Genomic DNA, 27,439 nt, shown 5'->3' with positions numbered 1-27,439 from the left:
TATGACCAACACCTTTCCTTGATTTTTATACATTCCAACAGATTTTTTTCCAATTCCTTTTGAATACAAAAATTAAATAAGCTGCACTCAGAGGAATGGCTTAAGCAAGATATCAACAATAAAGGAACAAACTTAACTATTAAGCTAAATCATTCTCAGCAAGTTGAACAGCTGCTAGATTCTTCCCTTAAGATTGCTGTCTTTCCTCTATCTGTCCTCCTCTCACTGAACAGCTCATACCGTTAGCAAAGTTAAGTGGCCAGAGCTTTTCAGAACATTTGAAGAAGAAAGACTTAGGAAAAAAACAGGGCACCTCAGTAAGTTATTACTTTGTCCTCAATCATGTAGAAATGAGTTTGGGAACCCAGAAGCAGGGAAAATAATTTTTCACTTCTCTGGTTAACTTCTTTTTTTTCCCCTTTTAGGCATTTAAAGTACAGCCATCTGCAAGAGATTCCTTCCAGAAGAAAGCTTTCAACAACTGTGCTAGTCTCCAAGCCTCCTATTGCAAACCTAATGATTGCTTCAGTCTTCCACATTACCAGTAAACAGAGTAGGCAAATTAGAAGAGTAACAGCAGTTACTAATGATGTGATTTTATTTGTCTTGCTGAAACCAAGACTACAAATTGAATTGAATGTTCATTATTTAACACCACTTTACTGTGAGCACTCATATTTCACACAAGAATTGTTAGCAACTGGATACTCTGTTAACAAAACAGCTTTTCCATTCACTTGTGAGAAAATCCTGAAGAAAGACGAGAGAAGAATAGAGCAAGGTTCTCAGCTAATGGGGATATCTAAAGAAATTCTTACAGTAGGGGCTTCAGGACACTTTCTCACTCCCTTCCTTCCCGTGCCCCAGAGCAGCCAAACCCCAGAACAGTCTCCTCCAACACCACTGCTGAGAGGGCTGCATCCTGCAGCACACCCAGGCTATTCTTGTGGGATGGCACATACACGTGAGGGGAAGAAAAAATATTTGGGAGGAGACTGTGATAAAAGAGAGCCCCAGCTATCAAAAATGGATGTGCTGGGAATGCTAGCACTCAGGTGCTGCTTCTCTGAACAGAGCAGCTTTCATAAGGCTTTGTCTTTTGTGTATTTACATTTCGGCAACCTGCCAGAGTCCAGAAACTTTCAAGCACTCTTTTCAAACCTTTGGACTTCTAAATAGATTGTAAAAGTCCCAGGATGCTATGGTAACATCTCAATTGAAACCCATTACAGCAGTTAGCCTCTGCCTGCTGAACTCGGGCAAAGCCAAATACACTCAATGCAGAGTCCCAAGTCCTCGAGAAGGATGAAAGAGCTTGCCAGGACTCTGCTGTCCTCCTAGCAGGTGCCACCTTTGGTTACCATGCAAAGAACTGAACAAGCTCACAGGACCCCTCCTCTACCAAATGGAAAACAAGGAACAATGACCATTTTTCCTTAATTGACAGCATTACTTGAATTTTCTATCAAGAGCATGATGAAGAAAAAATTTTGAAAGCTTCTTGAGCATGAACCACTTACTCACACATCCCCCCACACCCTTCTCTTGCCAGCTACACAAGTGTCTAAGTCATTAAAACAGAGTCGAGTGTCTCAAGCAAAACCAAGGTAGTCTCAAATGCAAAGTTGCTGTCAGAGGCTATGGCTACACTGACCAAAAGGTCTGTAGAGAAAAACAGTGAGGAGGATTTGATGTCAACATCATGGGCATCCCAGGATTTGTTTATTCTTGACACATGCCCTGGACTACTTCTAATCTAGCCCCATTGACTGAATGCTCATTTGCAGAAGGAACACATCTTCCAGTTGAGCTCAATCTGAAAGGAACCCAGAGCTCCAAAACTGCTTCATTGTGTGAACTAAAGCACAGTAAGTAGGGATAACCAGGAGTATTAGGATTAGAGACTATGCTACAATGGGTAACAAAGAACTAGCTCTAGCAATAGAAAATACTGAAATACAAAAGGCTTTACAAAACAGGCAATTTCTATTGTTAAATAACTCATCCACAACAATAAAGCATCCCCAAAAGACCAACTGCACTTAGCCAAAAGGCTATGCTCTGAGATAGTAAAGTGAGGTTTACCTTGCCTAGAAGGTACCCTGAGAGGGAACACTTAAAACTGGAGGCATAACTAGTAAAAAAAAAAACAAACCAAACACTGTTGTAGTGATTAAATTACTGCTGTATGAATTTAGTTTAAGATAATTTTATCCTTCACCTCTTGGTTTAAGTGTACTACCGTATTTGCAATACTCAGATGAATCACTGGACTGCTTTTTTAGCTATCCCTCTTGGAAAGCAGTGTAGGACTACGAGCATTCCTCAATTCGAAGCCATTGTTTCAAGTGCCTTTTTAAATTCCACAGATCTTAGAACTTGGGACACTGAGGTCAGCCTCAAGGAAACCACCATCCTCCTCTAACAAAATTAGCATGCTTTTTAGGCATTTCCTTGTGAATGTGTTAAGACAAAACAGATGCTAAAAGTTATTCCTGATTACTGACTTTAAGGGAAAATAATTGGTTTTTTTAACAACTAGGCAGATAGGAAATCATTAACATTAAAAAATTTTGGCAAGATTGGGTGATATAACACTGCCAACAGAGAGACTGGATCTTTTGAGATCCTTTCTGTCTCATGCACTCAAGTTTACTTCAGCTGAAGGATGCAGAAAGGGAGAAAGGAGTGACAAATTTTAACTATGTGTTTTCAGACTTCTTGATATAGGCTAGGAATCTCTGTATTCATGGCAGACAATACAGGTGGTAGAGAGATTATGCCATGTACTGGGATGAAGGAAATTAACCACAGCACCTGTGACACAGCTCAGAGTAGGCAACGAACAAGCTTTCTTATATAAGCTTTCTTTGTAGCAAATCAAACCCTCTGAGACCAGTTTACAGATTCAGGAGAAGGAAAGGATTAAAGGAGTTGTTGTGCTTGCTTGTTATTACCCAGAAAGCCTTTATCTTTTTTAGAGTCCCTCTCCCTTAATTTTTTATATGCTAGGTCAGTAATTTAACACCTCAAGGCTTGCAAATCCCAAGCTAAAATGACTGTACTGTGTTGAACTAGTAGCCCAGGATTAAAAAAAAAAAAAATTAAAAGGCAAATGGGGAGGGGTGGGGACGTGGGAATCTTTAAAAACAGAGGCCTTTTGATCAGAGCAGCATCCTGCAGTTTGCTGTAACTCAAGCTGACCATTCTTACATAGCAGGAATTAAGGACTCCCCCTGCCAGGCAGGGCCCTATTAAAACACAATAGCTGTTTGAAAAGGGTAAGCAAGCTGATATGGATATAATAGGCCACATATTGGGGCCCCTTTCTACTGCAAAATAAAGCTTCTTCTTAGAATTATGAGCTGGGAAGCCTAGTATTCAGGAAGACGGGAAAGGGCATACAATGAAAGACCATAAATAGCCCTGCAGAAGCCCTCCAAGGTGCTTAAGGGAAAAGTAAAGAAGCCTTCACAGATAAGCATCAATCACCCATGACCAGCTCTTTCAGTCTGATCAGGTGCAATTTCAGACTACATGGCGTTTCAGTGAGTCTGGAGAGGTCTTGCTGGTATAAACTGAGATTTCTTTTTTACAGTAGGAAACTGTGTAAGTTGCACACCACAGGAACAACTGCATGAACACCACTATAACTAGCTTTTATGGAGATGACTGCAAGTTGCAACCCAGCTTCCCTCAAAAAAATCTGCTTTTTTCTCCCAAAACCTAAACTAAATACATAAATAATAAATCAATCCAGAATTATAACTACATAAGGAAAACTGATAACTCTCCAAATATTTAGTATTTGTTCAAACTAGTCCAAGTTGACATTTTGGGGCAAGAAGAAACTTCCTTCCAAACTGCTCTATAACTCTCTACATTCTGAGGGTATGGGAGATGCAAGTCCTCTGTTAGCTTCATTATCATACAGCCATGATCTCTATTCTTTGGCTTCCTTTATTAACCAGTGAGTATTTCTGTCCTCCCTGTCATGTTGTGGAATTCATTCACTAGCTTCAAGATGCCATAGAAACCATACCATGAATCTGTGGCAAGGGTGAGAAGATGGCACAAAGATGAAAAACACTGTTAAAAACACAAGCCACACAAGGTAGCACTGTGATTTCCTCTTGTCTAACAGTTCAGAAAGTAGCTATGGAATTGACATCACCTGGAGATGGATTTTGATACCAAAGCATCAATATCCACCAAAGGGGGAGTATGGATTTGAAAATTATTGAGGAACTGCACCCACCTTGAACTTCTGAGATCAAAGTAAAATGCCATGTAAAGGCAAATTGACTTCTCAGAAAGTTGAGGCCAAAGCATAAGTACAAACAAGGGCCTGCTTGCCTCATTCTGCATGAATTCTCCTGTTGTAAGACAGTTCCACATTTATAAACTAGACTTTTAGTTATTTTAAAAGGTAGCAGCCCAATCGTGTTATGACTGTGATGACACAGGAAATACTGAAATATAACTGAGTTCCTGTTCCAAAGAGATTCAATACTGGTGCCATGCAAACAGATTCTGTATTTGTTCATTTCAGCCTTCGTTTGACTGGAGAATTTCAGAAGAAGAAATTTACAACTGGTACTCTGTCATCCAATTCAGTTGCCTTGGCAAGAACCATAGCACATCAAGGACTGAGCAGCTTCCAATATTTTCATCATGGCAACAAATGAACCTTGCCAAAATTCCCTAATATAGATGAAGTTACATCATTTGACATTAATGCTAACTCTGCATTTGGAGATTGCTTAGCTAAACCATTTTGTGCTCACTACAACTGCTTGGCTACAGTGTTGACCAGCTACAGTTTGTTTAATTCACTTGAAGATACACAATAACATTAAATTTGCAGGATGTGGTTATTGCAACTCACTAAAGCTAATATATTCTGGGATCTGTATGGTTTCAACACAGCACTACACAGAAAATCTCAGGTTCTCTCAAGACATGCAGACTTCTAGAAACTAGAGTTTTTTCTTTTTTTGCTATTGTTTAGCTTGTTTTTAAAGAAAAGGAAGATAAACCACATTTTAAAAATGTGGGTTTTAGGCTTGCAAGAATTTTGGTGTTTGATATTCATGGAGATGCAGACATAGTTAAGGGATTTTATCCTGTAAAGGATAAGGAATCCTATTATGGGATCTTATCAGATCCCACTGCTGCAAACATTTGCTGATTTTTAGAGTTTGGCATATCTAATTTAGGAAAAATTTTCCATTTGTTGGTCTTGTCCACAAGAGAACACATATACTCTTAGCACAGCAATTAGAAATGTTCCTCAAGGTTTTCTGTGATGCCTCAACATTTTGCAGCCTAAGAATAAACACAAAAGTCCTTCTAGCAACACAAAACTGGGGAAAAAACCCAAATCAACAACAAAAAACCCAAAGCCCAACTTCAATTCTGACCCACCTTTCTTTAAAGATATTTATGGGAAAAAATAAAGTGCTCCTTAAACTTACAGTACCTGATTCCAATTTAATAAGAAGCCTTGTAGGTTTAGACAGATGTAAGCCAAGAACTCTAAAACTGATCTCCTATACACATGAAGTAGCTAGACCCATGCCAAAGTGCTTCATTAAAACAAGAACTAAACCATGTGAGTTAGTAACACAGAGAGAGGTATTGCCATTCATGAAGTTACCATGTATCCAATTCTTACTGCTTGAGATATCAAAAGCTTTATTGGAGGAAATAGTATGTTAAAAAGAAAATATTACTAACAGAAAATTATAAAACTATGCCTTTCCTGCTTAAGAATAATTTTTATACCCCCACATATAATATGGGAAAGAACACTGCGTACCAATACCAACATGTCTATGCTATGTTTTTCCAAAGCTATTCTTATGTGCATTTCAGTTCCCAATTTCCCATAACTAAAACAGTTTCCTTCAAAACACTTAGAGAAACTGCAGGAAATCCAATCTTTCAAGCATGTGACCAAGCATGAGGTGAGATTACTGCTTTATATACACATTGCAGATTGTATGCAAAAGACTGTAAGTAGTCCCACTACATCTGTGTGGATATATCACTATTTATGTTTCTCTTCTTTTCCTACATATTCCAACAGTGACTCAGCAAGCACAACAGAGCAATTTTCTAGAATGATGGAGAAAGTTGCTTGTCAAACAGTTATTTCAGCAATGAATATCTAATTTGTATCACAGCCAGTTCTACTACAGACCTTTTCTCAGTGAAAGATGGACAATATAAGATTTCCAGGGCTCTCCAATTCTGACTTGAGGGCCCTTTCACTTCTGCAAGGATAGAAACAAAACCACAAAAGAGATGCATGGTAAGAAATGCAAGAACAGGGCAGGAACCAGCCAATATCACAGATTTAAAAAAAAATAGCAGACTAATGGAGAAAGTAAAACTAAACAGAAGACTCTGTGGCATCCCAGGAAGGGTGTGATGCACATTGCCAGCTCAAGTCCAGCCTCTCATGCACCAGTATCCCAAAGGCCTTCTTGGCAGGGCTGCTCTCAATCTGTTCATCCCTCAGCTTGTATAAGTTCATACATATGAAGTCAAAGTCTGATCTTAACTACCAGCTGGAATCATATACTTTTCCAAATCTGTACTAGTAATATCATCAACTATGATGAAAAGCAATAAAAAATTGGAAGCATAAATGAGAGTTTTACTAGAGTTAAAAACTAAAGCTAGAGAGAGGATAGTACATTCAACTCCAGCACAGAGAAAAGGCACAAAGTTAACTCAGATGTATATTGTCTTGATGCTTGTACCATTTGCCACATTCCTGGACTCTGGCTTTTGGGAAATTTCTTTCCAGTTTTATTAGCTATCCACACCGCCTGTATGCAGTTGGCTTTAACCTAAAGGAAGCTCAATTTCATGGCAGATGTGTTGCATTTCAACCTTCAAGGCTGTAAGAAAAAATAAAATATACCCAATTACATAAGGTCTCCATAGTCAGCCAACTCCTGCTGCAGATATTCTAAAAAGACCACAAGCAAATATGTCATTTCCATGATGTGAAGGAATAGGAAAGAAGTGGGCCAAGACTGCACTGCTGCTCCTGTGAATCTATACTAGCAGCATCATAATCTGATCACACTGCACACAGAAATTGTCATTACCTCTCTTCAAAGAGCAAGAGCAAAGTGCAGGTCAAGTCAGTATATAAAATCAGAGTTACCATGGATAAGTACCATGTGCTGACAAGATGCTGATATCAAGCATTAACATTCATATGCTTTGGCAAATCCTGCAGATTCTTTTGTCGCCAAAACAGTATGAGAAGTTTCTTACGTGGAGTATATTACCACATAGGGCATCACTGGTAAATGTTCTCTTTTAAGCTCAATTCTGTTACTGCTTTGCTACAATTCTTCCAAGATAATCCTGTTTACCAAAAAGATTTTTTACCTTTTTATCCCTCTTGTATTTCTTTGCAAAGGATACATCTGGATATCCACTCATCTGTAAGATTCTCAAGAATAAGGTAAGAAAATACTACATTTCCTAATATATTGGCAACATGTAAAAACTACAGTGGGAATTAAGTGTGTTATTGAGATTAATATATGCATTTTTTCCAGCTGTTTACTCAACAGCAGTTATCCCAATCAGCATATTTGTCAGGTTAGGACTTGTTGCAATGTTTGTTACAGAGAAACAACTCTGGGAAAATCAGGAGTTCATAGATCCTGGCTGTCACATCAAAATCCCAATGCTGTTTCTGCCATAAAGAAATTTGATTATAAAAACATAGGGTGACAGATATACAGGTTCCAGACAAAATTCACATAATTTAAATCTCATATAGAGTTATCCACAACCCCAGATCTTCTACAGCTCTCACACAAAACACATACCCCATGCGCAGCGGGCAGGAGGTACTGAAATCCCATTTCTAAGGTGGGCTGGAGAAATTCAATTACAAGAAAGAGAGTTTGCCCTTCTGACAGTGCTTCTCTGTAGAGGTGAGACTGGAAGGCAACAATGGGACTAAGAAAGGCTTTGTGTCCATTAGCAACACTCTTAGTGGAGAAATATGCAATTACTGTAGGTTCCCCAGAAAGATTTATCAACAAATTCAGTCCTGCAAATCCATGTAGTCTGTGGAGAGACACTTTCAAATGTTTCTTTCACAGCAACTTATTCACTTAGCTGCAAAACCTCCTCAGAGCTTCTGGCACAAGTGCTGTGTCTGAGCTCATGAATTCACTCTCTTTCCACTGATAACTGAAGAGCAAAGGAGAGGCAGACAGCAGTCTTACGCAGTGCCCTAGGGGTCAAGGAATCCCAAGTAAAAGCCTGTCAGGAACCATCAAGCACATTATGCCAGCTGAGATTTTCAGCCCAAAGGGCTGCTGCACAGCTAGGTCACTGACAGCAGCAGCTTGATACTGATCACATGGCTCAATGCAGTCTTGCATTGAGCAGCATCATTTTATCTTTTTCTCTCTATAGCGGAAGACATGTAGGAATCAGGACAGTATTTGAAGAATACATGAAATGTTGTGGGGTTTTTTGCAATTGGTCAGAAGATCGTATCAGAGAGACTATCAATATTTTAGGAAATATCCTAAAAGTATTAATACCTCACAAATACTACTGATTTGCCCAAAACACAAAGAAGTAACACTAAAAAACCCCAAGAACCAATGCCCCTCCCCCAAACAGTTGTACAGAGAAATTCTAATGAATGGCTTCATCTCTCAGAAAGGGAATCTGGCACAACTTGTCAAAGCCCTAAGGACCTTCTCACTACTGTTTTTGCTGTTTGTACTGTAATTGTACAAAGTACAGAGTCGACATTCTACAATGCTAGGTGCTGTAAAGTACATGCAGTACAATATCATTTCTGTCTTGAGGAGCTTACACTATCCTTGCAAACAAGACAAAACAAGTTACTCTGAAAAGGGGAAAGATGCAGAGCAGATGACAGCAAGATGATGACGGTGATAAGGCCTACATACACAGATGCAAAGAAAAAAGAAAATTGATGGCTCTAAGCTAGCTCTAAGAATCTCTCCTTTTCATAATCAGATAATTCAGCTTATTTCCAGTTGCCAATTAAGGTTGCCTTCAGTGAGTGGCTTAGTTCTCATGGGCATCCCATCTGTCTTGTTCCTGGCCCTTCCCCCCTGCCCTCCTCCCCCAAGGGTATTGAGACTTTTTTAAAGAGGAGGACATTGTTTAGTTTACAGATTTATTTCTGTAATGTTGTACAGAAATAAAGGACTGAACAAGCCAAAAGTTTGTCTGATACCAAAGCCTGTGTCTATTGCCAGAGAAAACCAAAGAAGCAGTATCATATTTGTCCCTAAGGAAAGAGTTGAACAAATCATTCCAGCCAATCCAGACAGCAAGAGAAAATGAGGTACTTTCATTGTTAGAAGTTGATACTTCTCACCGTGATAACATCTTCCTTCCCAAGGATCCCAAACTATATAGCACTGTCAGTCTTGTTACTAGGAACAAAGCAAATGTTCCTTCCTGTAAAACAGGGCTCTACACACTGCTGAGCTGGTATTTTGAATTGCCAGGCACACAACAGATCTAAAAGCAGTATCTGACCCTCAACCCTGTCACACACATCACGGATACCTTCTCAGATAAATACTGTTAAACTGTCACATAAGATCCAGCAGGGGTGTTCAAGTTAGAGCCAGCAGAAACATTCTTTACAGGAAAAGGGGATCTCAGACAGAAACACTCTTTACAGAAAAAGGAGATCTCAGACATCAGCTTGCAGAGTCTAGTGGAAACAGTGCTACATCTGCAAGCTAAAAGCAAGAGTTTTTTCTCAGTCATGTTCCAGCTAGCAGGTGGTCAGGAGACATTTCACCAGAAACAAAAGAAAACAAGTGTTTTGCAACAAGAATATAGACTCAAAAAAAAAAAGTCCATTCCCTTGTCTCCAGTTCATTTGATTTATCAAACAAACAATTAAAGTTATGGAAAAAACAGTTTCCTAACCAAGGTAAATTATAACTGGTTATTATTTCTGAGCTTCCCAAAGAGTCTTGAACAGAGCAGCACATCTACCTGCATGCTGGAAGAAAAAGTTTCAGGCAAAGGGTTAGTCTACAAGAAAAGTACAATGCACTAGCAGGAAGTCTCTTCATCTTCTTTTTTTCTTTTTTTCTTTTTTTTTTCTTTTGCTGGTTCTTTAAGCTGAACAAAAAAAAAAAAAAGACACACAGACTCCTTTTAAGAGCCCAGAAAATATAAAGTGGGATGCTATGCACATTCTCTCTGCGTGATCAAATGCATTAGCATGAGGGCCCTGTTTTTCTTCAGTATAGGAAAGATCAAGAAAACAGGATGATAAATAATGTATAGGGGGAACATGTTCCTTTAAGATATGTTGGCACAGACATCAGGCTGGAAGAAGCAAAGCAGCATTAGTGTGTAATTACACAGAGGGTTTTCAAGAGTCTGCATTTCATGAAGATTCAAGAGCAGAGCTGAGATTTCTCAGGCTTGTAATGAACAAATACCAGTAGCATTTCAACATATCTATAAAATCAAGATTAGTCCTAAGAGAGGCATAATTTTACTTGTTTAACTAAAAGATGTGGATTAATTGGCAGAGGGGTGATTGATCCCTGTTCCTGTAAGGGTCAGGAGTGAGCCAGATGAGGGAAGCCTCAAGGTACTCCCAAGATTGAAAGCAGATGTCCACATGACTGGGACAAATGAACGCTGAAAAAAAGTGGGAGAAAAAACTATCCTTGAAGATTAAAACTATTCTGGAAGGAAAACTGTAGAGATCAAGATCAGTCCTCTGCAATCAGCAATCACAGTGCTAGATGGCGGATAGCAGGGAAATACATATCCAATTCCATTTCTTAGAAACAAGTGAAATACTCATTGCCAGCAAAACACTTACTGTTTGATCCATACAGAACTAAATGACTGCATAATTTTCAATTCTGAAATTTCACTCCGGTACGCTAAGTCCCAACAAAGTTTTCTTAATTACAAAAAAACCCCAAAACTTATTGGCTCGAAGACTTGAATTGACTAATAGTAAAATGGGGCATTGCAATGCGTGATGGAAATGCCATCAGGTTGCTCTTCAGCAGTGAGTCCAGCAGAGAGGTCCATGGAACATCACTGCATTGAGAAGTATGCCCTCTGAGAGGAGTTTGGAAAATATCTAACACCTGTCCTTGACAGACTAATTTTAATTTCTGAAAAGTTACAGAAGTCATTCTTTTACCCCATAAACACTTTTAAAAAAAGTTACTCGTTTGGGCCTGCCTGTTAGCTTTCTAAACCCTGGGCTTAGTGTCTAATTCTAAGTCAGTATAAAAATAGGGAAAGGACAATTTTAAAATCTGGATGTCCTAATACCAAGTCCCTTTACCTCAAATCACTGCAGCATACTTCAAAACATGCACATTCCAACCCTCTCCCCTTCAGAAAAACATCGATTATGGAAAACACTGGGTTAGTGCCCACAAACCTTCTGGAATCTCACAAGTTATCTTTGAGTTTGAAGATGCTGAGACTGAAGATCAAGTTTATTTGCTTGGGAAAGAAGTACAGCCTTCAAAGCACAGCTGGAAGAAATGTTGATAGTTGAGTGGATAAATCTTTTGGGCAGTGAGGGCACATCACCAAGCCCTGGGAGCCAGAACATATGACATTTTCATAATATGAAACTTTGCATTCTACACCCATATTGGCTATCATTTATTCTCCACTTTAAATGGAGAATCCCACATTTCAAATCTTCACAGCTCTCAAAATTACTTTGTGCTTTGGTATGGGGACACAGTTTCATCTGCTAAACTCCAGATATTTTATAAAAGAAAAAAGAAAAAAGATAACTACTAGTTCTATATTACAGAATGAATGAAAATGAATCCTTTTCCTATCTTTCATTAAATCAGAAACTCCACAAGACACTCGCTGTGAACAAGAAAACATTGTAAAAATTGCATCTCTGAAAATAAATGGGAAAAACAAGATCTCCAGCACCAAAGTCAGTCTGAGGGTTTTGCTCTATGGTGACAGTTTAGTTCATTATAGTGGTCTTGAATCACTACTTACTCTTTTAAAGGTAGAAGAGGAATAGGAAGTGGAAAGAAAACGGTTATCACATTAAGATGAAGAAGTACTATAGAGCATTTTGAACAGTTTCATTGTGTGAACAACCTCTTGCTCATCATTTAATTTTTGAAGTATATATTATCAGAAGTTTAGGAAAGGCACAGAAGAGTCAGTTTGAAATTAGATGCAATAATCTGCAGAGATGCCTCAATGGCAATTTCAGCAGAGTATTTCAAAGCCACCTTGCCTTCAACTCCAGTAAAGAAATCCTGTTGCTGGGTGGAGGTCATTGTAGTCCTGCTCTTTATCTTAAGCTCTTGTTTTCCAACTGTGTGCTCAGCTGACTAATGTCAGTATTATTTTCTGTGGACAGAAAGCACACAGCTTTTTGCTCAATAATTTTCTTGCAAATTAGTAAGAAGAGATAGTGCTCACGTCCAGTATTTAAGGACTTATGCAGGTTTTAAGGGAAGAAGAGGCATTCTATTAAAGCATTCAACAGGACAACAATCACACAAGGAGACAAACAATTCAAATTAATACTCAGGAAAAGGAAGAATGAATGCTGCTGAAACCAGCAGCAGTCTGTGAAACAGTTTGCTTCAGTATTTCTCAAGCAGTTTGATACTAACTGTCCTGACCAAGAGAAGCAGAATTTGGTTTTCCATGGTTTTAAAATCACTGTTCCCCAGAGTGACTGCTTCACATGAATGTTTGTAATAGAAGAGGTACTGAACTGTACAAAACCCACGTACATTTCCAAAACAAGCTCAGGCAGCCCTCGACTAACCCAGTATAATCCAGCATTCACAACATAATCAGCACATGTCCAGCTCCATTTTCCACATATTCTGTCTGTTTCCAAAAGCTCCCCTCAGGCTGGCCCTATTGGCAGCATCCTGATGTACTTACTATTCAGTGAAGAACCTGGCAATGCCATACTGACTAATATCTTCTCTGTTCTCCAGCAGCTGGCTCACTGCATCTTCCATGTATGTGAGGACATGTCGCTGAGCTGCAAATAAAAAAGAGTAAGAGACAGCAGTTAGACTATAAGGGGCCTTCCCGAGCCAGACAAGCCCAGCTGTGTGCCTTACACAAGACATCAAGCATCTGCTTCCTCAATTAGAGAGTGAAGTTTCTTTCTCCCAGAAATGGATAGCAAAATTCATCACCTAAATCCTGCTTTCCTTCCTGGCTACACAGAGTTAGTCATTATCAGCACTGACTTTTTTAGAATCCCCTGAGATTTTGGTATTGAAGGAAGATAACAAGTTGTGCGGCAGTTTCACTGGAAAATACTTTCCTGAGAGGAGCTCCTGATCTCTGTTCTGAGCCATCTTTCCTACATAGATTGTCAATGCTGTTTTGATGGGACTGTGGCAGAGGCTTTAAGTGTTCTTTACTCTTCCCTCTATACCAAAGCCAAGTAGCTTTAAGGTTGTTTTGAAAAGGTTTCCTCCTGAAGGTGCAAATAAAAGTACATCTGTTTCCAAACAAGCATCAGTGAATGTGGCAGGTGGGGAACAGGTCTGAATGCCAAGAGAGATTTATATTGCTCAACAGCTGGTCTCAAATAACTGCCTAGGCCAAACACAAGAGAATTTCAGAAATGGTGGATCTGCCAATACCTCACCACAGAATGACACTCACTTATAAGACTCCTGAGTAAAGACAGGAGTGCAACACAAACTGTTTTGCTGCTTCTACAGGGGGCAGACTGTACAAAACAAGCATTTGCCAGGGAGGAAGCAGCACAGATTTACCACTGAGCCCTTTTGATGTTTTTGGCTAGAAACCAAGTTGGAGCAACAAAGAGCCTAGTCTGAAGTGATGTGCCAGCTAGCAAGCAGTAGACTTTCCAAATCTACAAGTTCAACAATCAGAAGACAAGTTACAACGAACCCAGGAAAATCATTCCTAACCTGGAAAGCACACAAACCCTGTTCCCAAACCACACACCTCCATCCTAAACACGTATCCTACTGTACCTTTGCAAGCAGTGTCGTGCCCTAAAAGAGCAGGAGAAAAGCCTTAGGGAATATAGGAAAGGCAAGGGCTGTTCTTGCTCCTTGCCAATCTGCTCCAGACTTGGCAGAATCACCCCCTCACCAGCAACTGGCCAACCTCAGACCCACATCAATATTCTCCAAACCATTTTAATTTGTGTTTAATATCCTGGTAAGCATCAAGCCTGTGCCACTTGATACACAGCATGGAAGGCCCTTTCATCTTAGTGTGGGGCAGGTGGACTTCAAGAGAGGCCCGGAAATTATTATTCCCAGTGGATACAGTGATTAAAAGTATGCATGAATATTGATTGCTATCAGGGGATTTCTCTGCCTAGAACACTTTTCAGGACAATAGTAAAATTGGTTAAGCACACCCTGGAAAATACCTTGCAGCTGATAGCAAAATGGTGAGCCAAAGGTTTAAAGATATTATCTGGCACTAAAAGATATAGGGCGTAGCTTTATTTAATTATTTTAATGCAAAGGAATAAATTTAATTTATGTGAGTGATTAAAGAAAAATAGCTCTGCGCACCTGTGTCCCCCGAGGGAAGAATGAGTCCGTGCAGCTCAGTCATAGGCTCAAGATAGCAACAACTGGGTAACTTTACTTCAGCCCGTCCTTCCTCCCTCCTCCTGAGGCAGTCCATGTCACACTCAGCAATTGTCTCCCAAGGCCCCTCTTGAGGTGTCACACGAACCAGATTATGCCAGGAAATGGTACTAGCAGACAAACTTCCATTCATCTCAGCCTGCAATAAACTTCAGCTCAACTGCAAAACCATTCTCAGCACTTGGTGGGGAAGTATACACTCCTTTCATAGAACAGTCCCTATCAATGAATCATATTTCTCCTTAGAGTCATAAACCTCCCCTAAAAGCCTTTGGGAATAGACAGGCATGGTCCCACAGTGCTACACAGCACAATGTAGCTGACCTCTACAATAAATACCTTTCAATCTGCTCCTGGAGAATAAATTAACTTTCAACACAGAATTTTAGACCTTTTAAAATGTACACAAAAATATATAGGTCACTATTGAATACAATTGCTTGTAAAAGGGTATTTCTCTTAAGTTTTTTGTTGCATAGCCTAAGGATCCTGGCAAAGAGCCTCTATACCTATTTCCCAGAAGAGTGGGTAGAGGTGTGGGGAAGGGAGGAAAACTATGAGCAGAGAAATGAAAAGAAAACAGCACTTGAAATCTCCTTGAGAAGTCTCCCTCTTTGTCCCTTTGGCTGCTGCGCTCTTTCCAGGTAGCACAGTTCACACTGCCAAACCAAATTCCAGCTCTGGCTTCCTGTTCACTGACTGCCCAGTTCCATGGAACGATGCAAGTAATATGTTTTATAACCCAACTAATGCTACGCCATACAGAAAAGTCATAGAACAAAATGCAATTTGCAGACAGGTTTTAGCAGGTCAGAGAGGCAAAATAAAGTGCCAGGAGTCTGGTTATAGCCAAAGAGTAGTTCCTTAATTTATACAAATGGTACTTTCCATAACAAACACTGGAACCATACTGGAACATTAACTGTTTATGCTAGCATAGTCAAAAATCTGCAGAGTTCTAGGCAAAATAAATGAGATGATTCATACATTTTAATAGTTTTTGAAAATTCAGGGATAATGATGTACTGGTTGCTCATATTTTGAGGCCCTCTTTGCAATAACAAGGCAGCAAGTCCCAGCCAGAAAATAAAGCCCAAGTACTCACTGTGTTATTACAGCCTTCTGTCTCTACTACTTTTCTTCCTGACAGAGCTCCAGTATACTGCAGTTTCCACACAGGAGGTGTCACATCAGGACATCATCCTCAGCATTTGTTTGGCTCAGGCTTATTGCAACAGAAGTTCCCTACTCATACAGAACTTTCCGATGCAACCCATATTCTGTAAATATAACAAAAATTCTCAACTCTGAAATCCCAGGCAACTACCCTAGACAGGAAGCCAGCGTGCCTGCCACACTCATTTGGTAGGTGCCACACTCTTTGCTGTCAGATTTAAAAACTAACAGCTGACTTTCACAAAGGAATCTGACAGACTAAGTTCACAGAGGACTTTTCAGGCAGCCCATAACCTGATGTTAAGTAAATACCTTTGCACAGAAGATCTCAATTCTTATCACTAAGCCACTAGCAGTGATGTTGTACATGGAGCTTCAGTCCAATCAGTAGCAGCATGTACAGCTCCTCCAAAGCTGCCCCCTGCAGCACTTGAGAGAACGGCCTGTGATACTCACGTGCTCACACCCCACCATCACACACAAGCCCAATGTTTAAAATGAATTTTGGAATTAATGCACTTTTGGCTCAGAACCAAATTCAGGGCCAAGCAGTGGCTGTTCAATTCAAGCATGGTCAGACCAAGTCATACAAGTACAAGGCATAATGAGGATTACGTCCACAATCTCTATGGATTTCTCTAAAACAGATTAGACAATCACACCTAATTCCATTTGGCCAAAACCACACCAAATCATTTTGTATATGTATTCAAAATATTAAAAACAGTCTTTTTATAAGCTACCAAATTACTTGTTTCAATCTTCTGATGAGAACAATCGTAGGTTTGATTACACACATTGTAAGAACAAGCACTGATACTTGAAAAGCCTTGAAGGAAAATTTAATGCAAATAACATCACTGCACAAAAGTGCATATATGCACTGAAATTCTCAGAGCCAGAAATTCAGAAGGAAGGAAGAAAGGAAATAGATGTTGCCTTTAAGTTGTGATACTGTGTATGTAATGGTTTTATTATCCAAGTGGTTACATGATTGCATAAGTCTTCAGGAGACATGACTTCTGAAACAGGAGCTGCTTATCAAAGCAATTTGTTCTGCATGCACACAAGGGGGCTTTTTGTTTTTTTTAAGTTGGGGTCATTCCTGGCATAACTGAATATGCTGAAGAATCAGGAGTGGGAATTCCTGGATAAGACCAACTTTTCTTACTTATTTGCCTCCTCCTCAGCTGAAGTGCTGAAAATACACACTACTTGATGCAATTAACATTCTGATTAATTTCAGTTATCAGAAGCTCGAGAGCATAACAAGCTTTAATGGACCTGGAGTATTTCTGGCATTTTTAGTCTCTGAGAACATATACTCTGAGAGCATAAGGTAATAGCAAAATAAACTTTTGGTATTTGTTCTAAACTGGAGCTTAACTAAGGACTACCTTCTTACACACATTGGAAAGATACATCCATAGTAACATAAAATCAATTTCATGTAAACATTACCAAAACAATAATGATGCAAGAGAGAAATAGTAAGAATATAAACTGCAACAACAAAATCACATCAACTCTGGAAATTTTTCCAGCATTAATGGTTTTTCAGGATGCTCATTATAATCTTTTCAGATATCATTAAGGACTTAATCTCTTCAGATGTTGCTAAGAAATGGCCTGAGAAAGAGAAGTGAACAAAATAATTAACCTAAATGCTACATTTCTGTACTGTCATAGTTCCTTCCAGCTTTGCATAGGTTCACAGTGTAATTTCCTATTAACCCTCAAAAGCAAAATGTTTTCTGAAGGACAGAACATATAAGTACAAGCAGACCTTGTCATACCAGAGGCATACATAACATGAGATGTGCTGTTACTCAGCAGCACATACCAAGGGGTCACACTCCATAACTACAGCACATTTCATATGATCAAATTTTCAAAACCGTTTTCAACAACAAATTTAAGAAACATTTCCATTTATAATTTAGTCTTGACTATAGCTGAGAATTTGGTTCAAACAATGAGCATAACACTGCACACAGACTGACTTGATTGTGCAAATCCTTGCAGCAGACTGCTTCCCGCAAGGTGTCATACAGCTGCTAGAAACCACCCCCTCACTGAAGCAAATAGGTGAGCTATCTTTTCTTTTTTGTTTTCTTGGGGGTTTTGGAGGTTTTTATTTAAATCTAAATGATTAATCATGGAAGAAATTGTCATTCCAGTTTGTTATAAGGCATTAAGTAGCTTAATGGTTCCCTACCTATTCATGTTCAGAGGGACACATGCAAAGCACTGTACTCTCCAGTTCTGGAACTCCACCTAATTCAGGATCAGATTTCACCTGTACCTTTCAAGTTAAGGTGAAAATCCTGCAGTGCAACAGCAGTATGGTAGTGAAATCTCCCATCTTTTGGACAAAGTACTAGACTAAGTCTAGGAAGATTCAAATGTAAAAAATATTTCTATACACAAAATCTTACACATTATATTCAATCTACATTACAGTTCTCCTATCTGTACAACAGAGCAAGAAATAAAGTTTTTTAAAAGGCATTCTCTTCTATTTTTCTAGACCACAAGATCTTTCAGCCAGTGCTTCACAGAAGTTCACCAAGTATCTATACTAAGAGGAGAACCAGTGTCAGCTGGTGTCTGGATAACAACATAGCCTATGTGTTGATTATGCTGTTAAAGGAAATGATTGTACTTGCATTTTCCAGATCAATATTTCTTAAAACTGTTCAGAAGAAGAGTAAGCCTTACTCAGCAAAGTCTCCACACAACTGAACTTCTCTGTTGGGAGCTACTGAGTTTTGTAAAAGAATCTCTTTCTAATTATTAAATGTATACTCATTAAACCCAAGACCTTTTGAGAGAATGAGGAAACACAACTGTGTTTCTGGCACTTGATAGGCCTATGCTTTACTGATAAGGCACTTTCCTAGCAGAGTATTTGCATTCTTACATACCTTATATTGGCAAAGAAGGACAAGAAACACCCTGGAGCTGGGTAGCAGAAGGCAGGAGAACACATAGAAAACAGAAGTTTGGAAATTTGCAGTACTCTACTGCTTTTTCTGTGTGACAGGAACTGGGAGCAGGGAAGTAATACAATATGAAGCTTCAGAGACAGCTGCATGAGCAGAACAATACCCTAAGTGCTCCACTGCCTGCTATAAATAACTGAGCAATCACCAGTTATTAAACCATAATGAGAAAGCCACGAAAAATATGCCTCAAATATGTCTCAAATATGCTTCATTTTGCCTCCTGTAGGTCCAGTCTCATCCATCAAATGAGAAACACATTATCATCACTATACCCAAACAATAGATGCTGTTTATTCAGTGAAACTACTGTTTATAATGTCCTGTTTGTAACAACAGCATCTTCACTGTAGCCTTTCTGCCAGTTCTGCAGACCTCATCTCCATTCCTGTTCTCTAAGTAATGGCCATCTCTTTTCTTCTACTTACTGTCTCATTGTGGCATGCGACATGTTGCCCTGATCTTCATATTCCAGGATCTTTGGCATAACAAAGCTTTGCAATTGTTTTTCATCTTAAGTGAATTCTTAATCCTCTCCCTGCTCATTTCTATTTTAACTCACAACTGCTTTTATTTCCCTCTTAGCATTCTAACTGGTTGTAAAAGAATTATCTCAAATAGAGCGGGGAATAACACAGCAAGTAGCACATTATGTTATTCTGGCTGCTCAAAGTTGGCCTGGTTTTAATAATGAGAAAGAGAAGAGGGGAAGAAGGGTTTGGGTGAGTTACCCATTCCAGCTCAGAAATGGCAGAGTCATCTGGTTTGTGAGAGTCAGAGAATACCTTAAGTGGCTTAAGAATACCAAGGCAACACAACTCCAAAACAAAATTATAGAAAGTAAAATTTATCACAGCTCCTTACAACCCCACTTCAGACAACTGTATTAACAAGAACTTGAGGTCTTGCCAACGTAGAAAACAGAAATGCAAGTTAGAAAAACATGCAGGGAGGTGTGTTTGTTTGGCATGGGAGGAGGGGGAGTGGGGGGTTGTTTTCTTTTTTAACCATTTTCCTACTGCTAATACACACTAAATTCCTTGGATCTGTGAGAAGTTTGGCACGTTCCAAAGGCTAATATAGGCAGAAACACTGGTTTTGGTAACATTTATAGCTAATAAGAATATGCTTCTCCCTCTAACAGACAACAGAAACTGCAATCTTAACCCAAGGTATACTAACTAATGAACAGAACAGACTATACAAGTCATTGCTCACCCTAATACGGTCACGTGTCTTTTCTGGCCCCAATGCCAGAATCATTTAGAAAGTTGTACAAAATGAAAAGGGAATTCAAAATCAGCATGTGGAACAGAGACAAAAGGAGGCTTACTTAAGTGACTAGTAAAGGTGTTTGCACCTCACAATCTTGTACATATAAGAAATCTCTCTTGTACATTTCATGTCTTACCTTCAGATGTGCAACAGAAAACTGGTTTATTTTCACACTTTAAGTATTTTTAGTCTGCTTCCTAGATTGTTTTGAGTGATTCAATCCTTACTGACAAGTTTCACACAATTAAAAGTGCCTATTTAATTAAAAACATTTTCAAGAACCTGAAATCAAGTTGGCTCACTAAGAAAAATAAATTTTACAGGTTTCAACCTAGAGCCACTCTGGAAAAGCTATGAACTACTCTATTAGCATGTAGGTTAAAAATGCTGAAGAAATGTGACAGAACAGCACAAACCCAAAGGGTGTGTGTCTAATGTGTCTACATGGCACTGTGATGCTGTTCCCAAACACCCAAAGCTCCACAACTGAAATCAGCAATAACAGCTTCAGCAAGGTGAGCCCCATGAGAGTCACCCTGAATAGAGCAGTAAATAAACCTATTTCTGCCTTGAGTTTCCTTGACACAGAACAGCATTGCAGTTATGCAGGTATGCACAAGCACCCTAACAGCAGCCTAGCAGCAACAGCACAGTGAGATTCTACTCTAAGATGACTTAGATCACTCCTTTGCTTAAATGGTTAAACAAAAGTCTTTCAGTCTAGTACCCCCTGCGAGACAGGTTTTCCATTTACAGCAGTGTTTCTGTACTCTTGTTCCATTTTGACTTACAGAAATGGCAAAATCATGATGGAATAAGCAGCACAAAACAATCCAATCCATTTCTGATCTTTCTTTGTACAAGAAAACCATAGAAAATGATGTATACCTTTATAAGAGTTATTACCAAACAGTCTCCTGGGCCTAGGAAGTAATGGCTGAAGAGTTTCACTTCAAAAACACTCTCTTGAATACAATCCAAATGCTTACTACTTGTAATTCACCTCCTCTCCAGCAATTAAATGAAGTCATATTGACTTTATTCCATCCTAATTATTTTTATTTGACACATTAACATCAAATCACTTTGCTCCCTAGCTTCCTGGAACATCAAGCCATTACAGGCAGCTTTAAAAGGATGTAGTCTTCAAAGGAGCAGCTGCTTCACAGGTTAAAAGATTTTCATTTTATGTAGGGAAACATTATCGATGTTACCTTATTTCAGAACAAAAGCTAACATTCGAACCAGCTCACATCCTTCCCATTGTTGGGAAACGAGCATAAAATAAGGATGCTCACATGGATCTGTGAGCAAAACAGGTTGGTAATGGGTGCAGTCTGTCACAGCAAGGCTGGATGCCGCTCGCTATCACTCCCGGACAGCGGAGGAAGGAGGGAGGCGGCAGCTCGGCTCCGCCGGCCGCCCGCGGACACCGCGCTGCGGGCACGGCCGGGAGCTGCCCGTGCCCGCGGGGCTCTGCAGCCCGCCCAGCCCAGAGCCCACAGCCCCGCTCCGCCACGGCCCTGCTGCCCGCCCCCAGGCACGGCAGGCACGGAGCCACCGCCGGCCCCCTCAGCCCGGCCCAGCCTGGGGCCCTCGCCGCAGCCCGCGGAAAGGACGGGCCGCGCCCCGCCGAGCCCTCCCCATGCCGGGCCGCAGCACACCCGGGGAGAGAACCCGCCCCGCCCCGCCGCTCCTCACCCAGGTACTCGGGCCCGGGCAGCGAGAGCCGCTCGGGGCTCAGCATCCTCCTCCCGCCGCTCCTTCCCGGCTTCCGCCCGTTTCCAAGGCGCCCGACGCTCCCGGCGCTGCTCGGCCGCCCGCCCCGGCTGGGAACACGCCCCTCGCCGCCACAGTTCCGCGCCCATAGCCGCCCGCAGCCCCATCGCCCGTGCCCTCAGGGGCTGGGGCAAGGCTGCCCGGGGAGGGGAGGGCGCCTGGAGCCTGCTGGCAGCGCCCTGAGCAGCGCCCTGCGCCGAGGCCGCGGTGGGCGATGCCCCGGGCAGCTGCTCCAGGGCCGAGGGACCCCTCAGAGAGGAGAGAGCGAGTGAGCAGGCTCTCCCGAAGAGCCGAAACAGCAAAAGAGACGCGTGTAAAGTCATTCTGATTAGATTCAAGTTGTCTAATTTAAGGTGTCTGCTGCTAGGGGTTATCTAGGACTACAGCTGTGAGGGAAAGATCTTAATTTGAAGGTGAATTGTAATAAGTTCAAACCATGCAATATGCTGAGTTGGCAGGGACGCATGAGAACCGTGGAGTCCAGCTCCTGGCCCTGCGCAGGACACCCCAACAATCACACCACGAGCCCTGGAGCATTGCTCAGATGCTTCTTGAGCCCCGCCAGGCTTGCTGCTCTGACCAATTCCCTGGGTTAATGAAGCCAATGTGTAGCAGCTTTGTTCCGGAGAGCAAGGAATTGAAAGTGTGACCAAGATCCTGTAGGGTCACATTCCCAGAGCTGGAATTTCTTCATCCCTTGTGCTCAGGAGAGGTAGGTACAGGGAGCCTCGGAAATTGTCCCTCCTGTAGATTCAAGTAGAAATGAGCAGAAAAGTCCTGAGTCGCAGGGCTCCTGTTCTCGGCTGGGAGCTTGTCTGGGAATGGCCATTGCACCAGGGATGTAGGAGTGGCAGAGCTCTTCATGTGGCTGGAAGCAAGCCTGCTGGACTCCTCTTTCCCAGAAACTGATGTGGTTAAAATTCCCAAATTACTTTGCAGTTTTTTTCATCACTATTAGAAAAAATACCAGCCCAGGACGTAATACTGGAAGTATTACAAAAAAACCCCAAACAAACCAACAAAAAAGGACTGCAGGTGTTGTCTGTGTTTTTAATGACAAATGCAAAATAACAGAAATTAAATCAACCATTTGTACGTGCATATGATCTGCCTTTATTCCACTAGAGAAATTGCTGAGGCATTGGTAACTCAACTTTAATCTATATTTAAAGGACAGCCACATTTAAAAAGAGCAAAGAAGATGTTATAACTTAACTGTTAATATCCCATATAAGATTGCCTGGACCACTCCTTTATCTTGTGTTCTGTCTTTAAAAGCATATGGCTTAGATAGAAATGTTTCAAAGATGAGCAGAGAGAATAGTTTAGGGAGCAGACAATGAGACACTGCAGCATGAAGAATGATTGAAAAAATGTAAGATTGCCTTAAAGAAGATAAGCATAACATATGAAATGATGTTACCTAAAATTATTTGTGCTACAATGAAAACCATTCAAAACTCCAATTTGTTCAGCTTGACATTTCATGCATTCTGTTATAGGCTATAAATTTAAATATGGGATTTTCTTAGTAATAGATACAATTAGATCACAAAATATATTGATACAAGGTATTTTTGAGCACAGAAATTCAGTAGAATTTAGAAAGGAAGTGGATTCAAGCAATGAGAAAACACAGGATTTTGTTGTTACAGACATAAGCAGTGTCACTGGTGTTTAAAAAGCTCTTCTGTAATGCTGGTCTCTTCCAGCTGAGCTGGTAGGAGCCTTCCACAGGTTGTGCACTTTCCTTTTTGTTGTTTAAACCAGTTCTGTAAACCAGAGTTTAGCCTTGATCAGTAGCTTGAGCACTGATTTACGAGAGGCCTTTAAAGTCCAGTTTTGAATACTACACATTCTGACATCTCTCTGTTTTTTCCTTTGGGGTGGTTTTCTTTTCTTTTCTTTTCTTTTCTTTTCTTTTCTTTTCTTTTCTTTTCTTTTCTTTTCTTTTCTTTTCTTTTCTTTTCTTTTCTTTTCTTTTCTTTTCTTTTCTTTTCTTTTCTTCTTGGTCTCTATGGGTTAGACGTTGTTATTTCTTTCAGACCAGTTAAAGGAAACCTTTTGGACACTGGTCCCATTTGCAGTTTTAATAACAGTAAGTTTCAGTAGTAATGGTGCCTGACTGTTAAGAAATTAAAGAAAATTATATAAAAACAAGATGCCATTTCTGAGGCCATTTATAGGCTTTCCTGTTTACTATTATTTCTCCCTTGGCTTGCCAGAGCCCGGATTAGGTGATATAACAGGTCAGCAGCACTTACCTGTTCCCTCACTCTCATGACCTGAAAAGGGAGCAATGCTGCCAGCCTGGCCATAGGTGTTAAGTTTGTTTTACCAACTTGATTTTAGACCCCTAGACTAGTGCATTTTAATACATTGAGAGGGCTTTTCTGGGCCATTGGAAACCATCTGGAGGTTTAATAGCTGCCCCAGAGGGGCGCATCTAACAAGGGCTTAATGTTCTTTTGGACCCAGCTGGAAGAATGATGGTGACAAAAATTATTTTTCCTTGTCACAGCCTCTTGGTAGATTATCAGAGGTACAGATCTCACTTCTGGGAAAGCCTATGGAGTACGCTTTTCCTGTCTACTCTGGGAATCATGGTGGTGCTTACATCTCGTAACTAAAATTGCTGCATTTTGTTTACCAGGGATATTTGGCCATCCAAATCAGTCTTTCAAGGAGGATCAGTTGGATTACTTTGGTACATTTTGTGCACACCCTCTTTCAGAGTTAACGTGATTTTGATCTGATTTAGCTTAATTCACTTTGAAGTGTGGTTTAAGCAGTTTCAGAAATCATATGTTTAGTAAACTGGGCTAACTTAGTTACATAAGAGTTCATGTGACCACAAGTTTGAAAATAGTTAGTTGTGTAATTTAAATTTCATCATGAAATAAAATGTGTTTATTATGTTAAGTTGCATGGACTGAAAAATCTTTCCTGTGTAAGTTTTGTGTTTGTCAACAACTTAGCTAAAATCAGGTTTCTGTTTTTCTCCAGAAACACATGCTTTGCCCCTACTATATTAATTGCTTAGCTTACTCTCTGCTGATTTTATGTTCATCCTCCTGAATTATACTATCAATGTGGAACTAAAATATTTTCCTTTTATTAGACAAAGTTGTCCTGAGAAACAGCTCCTCTTTCAGAGAGAGTATTATATAGAATAATAAACAGGACTAGATAGCAAGAAAAAAATTCCAGAGGAAATGCCTTGTTTTAAACAGATTGAGTCACTTTGCCTGGCTTCTTTAACCTTTCTTGCAATGAAATATTTCATTTGCTTAGAATTTTAACAATTATTACTATGATAGTTACAATATAGCCTATTATGTGTATTAGAGGAAACAAAGTTGTTTTTCTTCAAGTGACTAATGTAAATGCTGTTGCTACAATGTACAAAGAACTAAGCTGTGGGCAGTCTTCTGTATTGTTCCATCTGACTGTGAAATCAATGTCAGACAGTTTCACAGAAGCGCTAAGAAAATGTCTCTAGCCTTTCTTGTTTATCCTTTGAGCATCCAAAGCATTATCCTGTTTTAAAACATAGTCAGCTAAGAGTCTGTCCTGTGCAGAAGTCAGATTTTTTTGACTTTAATAGTGCTTTGTGTTCTTCAAGGTTTCCCACGTATTTTCCAGATGAGCTTTTCCTTATACATAATAATTAATAAAATTGCAGGTGTGATAACAAAAAGACACATGAAAAACAAATTGTAGTGTGAGGAGAAAAACATTGACTTAAATAACTGTCGATCTTTATTGATAATCTATTATTTTGGGCACAGTAGCAGAGATAAGTTTTGAGGAGAGATCTGAAGAAATGGAGAATAAGAATTTCACATGCTATTATTTATGTAAATGATAGAAAATCTTGTTAGTGAAATTAAAATTATATTTTGTAAGTAATTTTAAAAATCAATGGCACTGAAGCTGGATGATTCATTCATGAGTCATTTGCAAACCTATAAAAACCTCTCATTAAATTTTTAATTTAATAGTTATTTATATGGATTATGACCAAACTCTCTAAACACATGATCTAAAAATAAGATTATCTTAAATAAAATGGTCAGACAAAACCACAATGAAATTATGTGATGAAATCCATGTTTTTATATTGTTGGTTCCTCAAGAATCATTTACAGAAAAAGATCCAATACTTCTAGTGCTTCTCCTAATCTGAGCCACCTCCCCAGGCATCCTATTCCAGAACTTTATCATGCTTTCCGTAAAAAACTTCTTCCTAATATCCAGCCTATATTTCCCTTAGTTCATCTATAGCACAGTGGTTTTTCACAAGTAAATGAATTGTTTTTCCCAAATAATGCAGTATTAATTCTGGTTTACCTCTTCAGGTAAAACCTAGACAAGCAGATTTGATTTAGATTATTCTTTAAGATCTTCAGAGAAATAAGATTCACTAAGTTTCTCTCTCCTAGCATCTGCCACAAGATGAATTCTGGAAACAACTGTGTTTTTCAGCTAGTGCTAGATAACATGATAACAGCAGCAGCTCTCTTAAGTAGCCAGCATTTGTACCATTACAGAGCTTAACTGTGACACCAGTAACTGCACCAGCAAGTCTTAAGTCAGGATTATACTTAACTAGTAAAATATCATAAGCATATAGGAAACTGTGCTGTGAACATGATGCCATCATAATTTTTGTTTTATTTCCTAGTTTAACTGCATTTTAATCTGAATTGCTAAGATTTGATTTTCCCTCTTGAACTAGTGGACAGAAAGAAAGTAAAGAGAGATCTGATCTGATTTTGAGATCTGTCTGTATTGTTGATGTTGATTTAGGTCTAAACAAGCTCCAAGATCCTTGTATTTTAAATAAAAGTAGGTGGGGAGAAAAAAATCTCTTGAAATAATCTTCTATTCCTCAGCCATAGGAGTACTTTTGAATTCTGCATGGTGTGCTTATGAGAGAAGAGAATAGTAGTATGACAGATCCTGTGGCTCAGGGAGGCCACATGTTCATTGTCAAATCAATGGTAGCTGTAAGTTGTATAATAGATTCCTGGCATGTATTAAATGCAATGTCCAAATTCTGATTTTGAGTTTAGTAAACAAAGTTGGCTTTTTTGTAAGAACAAACTGTTGAAAGACTCTCCTCCAGTTTTTGTTCCCATTATCTCATCAGGAAGGAAAGGACAACATCTTTAAAAGTACTTAAGTACCAAGTGAGTGACCCTTCTCTGCTGGAATGCCGCCCCATTAATGATGCAGAGAAGAAAAACAGCCATTTCTGGCAGAGTTTGCAGGATCTCTCATGCCAAACAAAAAGTCTAAAATGCCTGGTAAAAATAAATATCACTATGAAATTCTGGCATGGGAAGCATTTCTGACAGCCAAGGCTTAGCTCATCCTGGGGGGTAACCCATAAAGGCCAGAAATTTTCATTCTTTGTTTCTACTTATCGAAGGTTCCTTGCAAACATAAGCTGCCAGACTCTGTTATCCATTAGACAAGGTGTCTATGTGAGAAAATTGTAATGAATAAATGGCTCTG

At 39.7% G+C, this 27,439-nt stretch overlaps 2 protein-coding genes and 1 long non-coding RNA gene across 3 annotated transcripts in view; 1 reads left to right on the top strand and 2 right to left on the bottom strand.

Moving 5' to 3' along the window:
• The window catches only part of CSTPP1 (centriolar satellite-associated tubulin polyglutamylase complex regulator 1), a 79,305-nt gene extending 57,307 nt beyond the window's left edge, over positions 1 to 21,998 (bottom strand). The window contains exons 1-2 of the mRNA XM_064424814.1: positions 21,839 to 21,998; positions 12,970 to 13,072 (exon numbers count right to left, since the gene is read on the bottom strand). Of these exons, the coding sequence (XP_064280884.1) occupies positions 12,970 to 13,072; positions 21,839 to 21,884 (149 nt within the window). The 5' untranslated portion in view covers positions 21,885 to 21,998. The remainder of the gene's footprint in view (positions 1 to 12,969; positions 13,073 to 21,838) is intronic.
• LOC135302130 (uncharacterized) lies at positions 6,115 to 7,445 on the bottom strand. The gene is made up of 3 exons (XR_010363829.1): positions 7,414 to 7,445; positions 6,771 to 6,911; positions 6,115 to 6,278 (listed from the first exon to the last, which is right to left on the bottom strand). It is a non-coding gene; the product is annotated as an uncharacterized LOC135302130 (long non-coding RNA).
• Positions 21,999 to 22,386: 388 nt separating the features above from the next.
• The window catches only part of LRP4 (LDL receptor related protein 4), a 96,828-nt gene continuing 91,775 nt past the window's right edge, over positions 22,387 to 27,439 (top strand). Inside the window, exon 1 of the mRNA XM_064424797.1 lies at positions 22,387 to 22,628. The gene's annotated coding sequence lies outside the window, so the exon portion shown is untranslated. The remainder of the gene's footprint in view (positions 22,629 to 27,439) is intronic.

The sequence above is a fragment of the Passer domesticus genome, chromosome 6, assembly GCF_036417665.1.
Source record: "Passer domesticus isolate bPasDom1 chromosome 6, bPasDom1.hap1, whole genome shotgun sequence".
Taxonomy (NCBI): domain Eukaryota; kingdom Metazoa; phylum Chordata; class Aves; order Passeriformes; family Passeridae; genus Passer; species Passer domesticus.
Note: the sequence above shows the minus strand (reverse complement) of the source record. Positions and strands in the feature narration are given on the sequence as shown.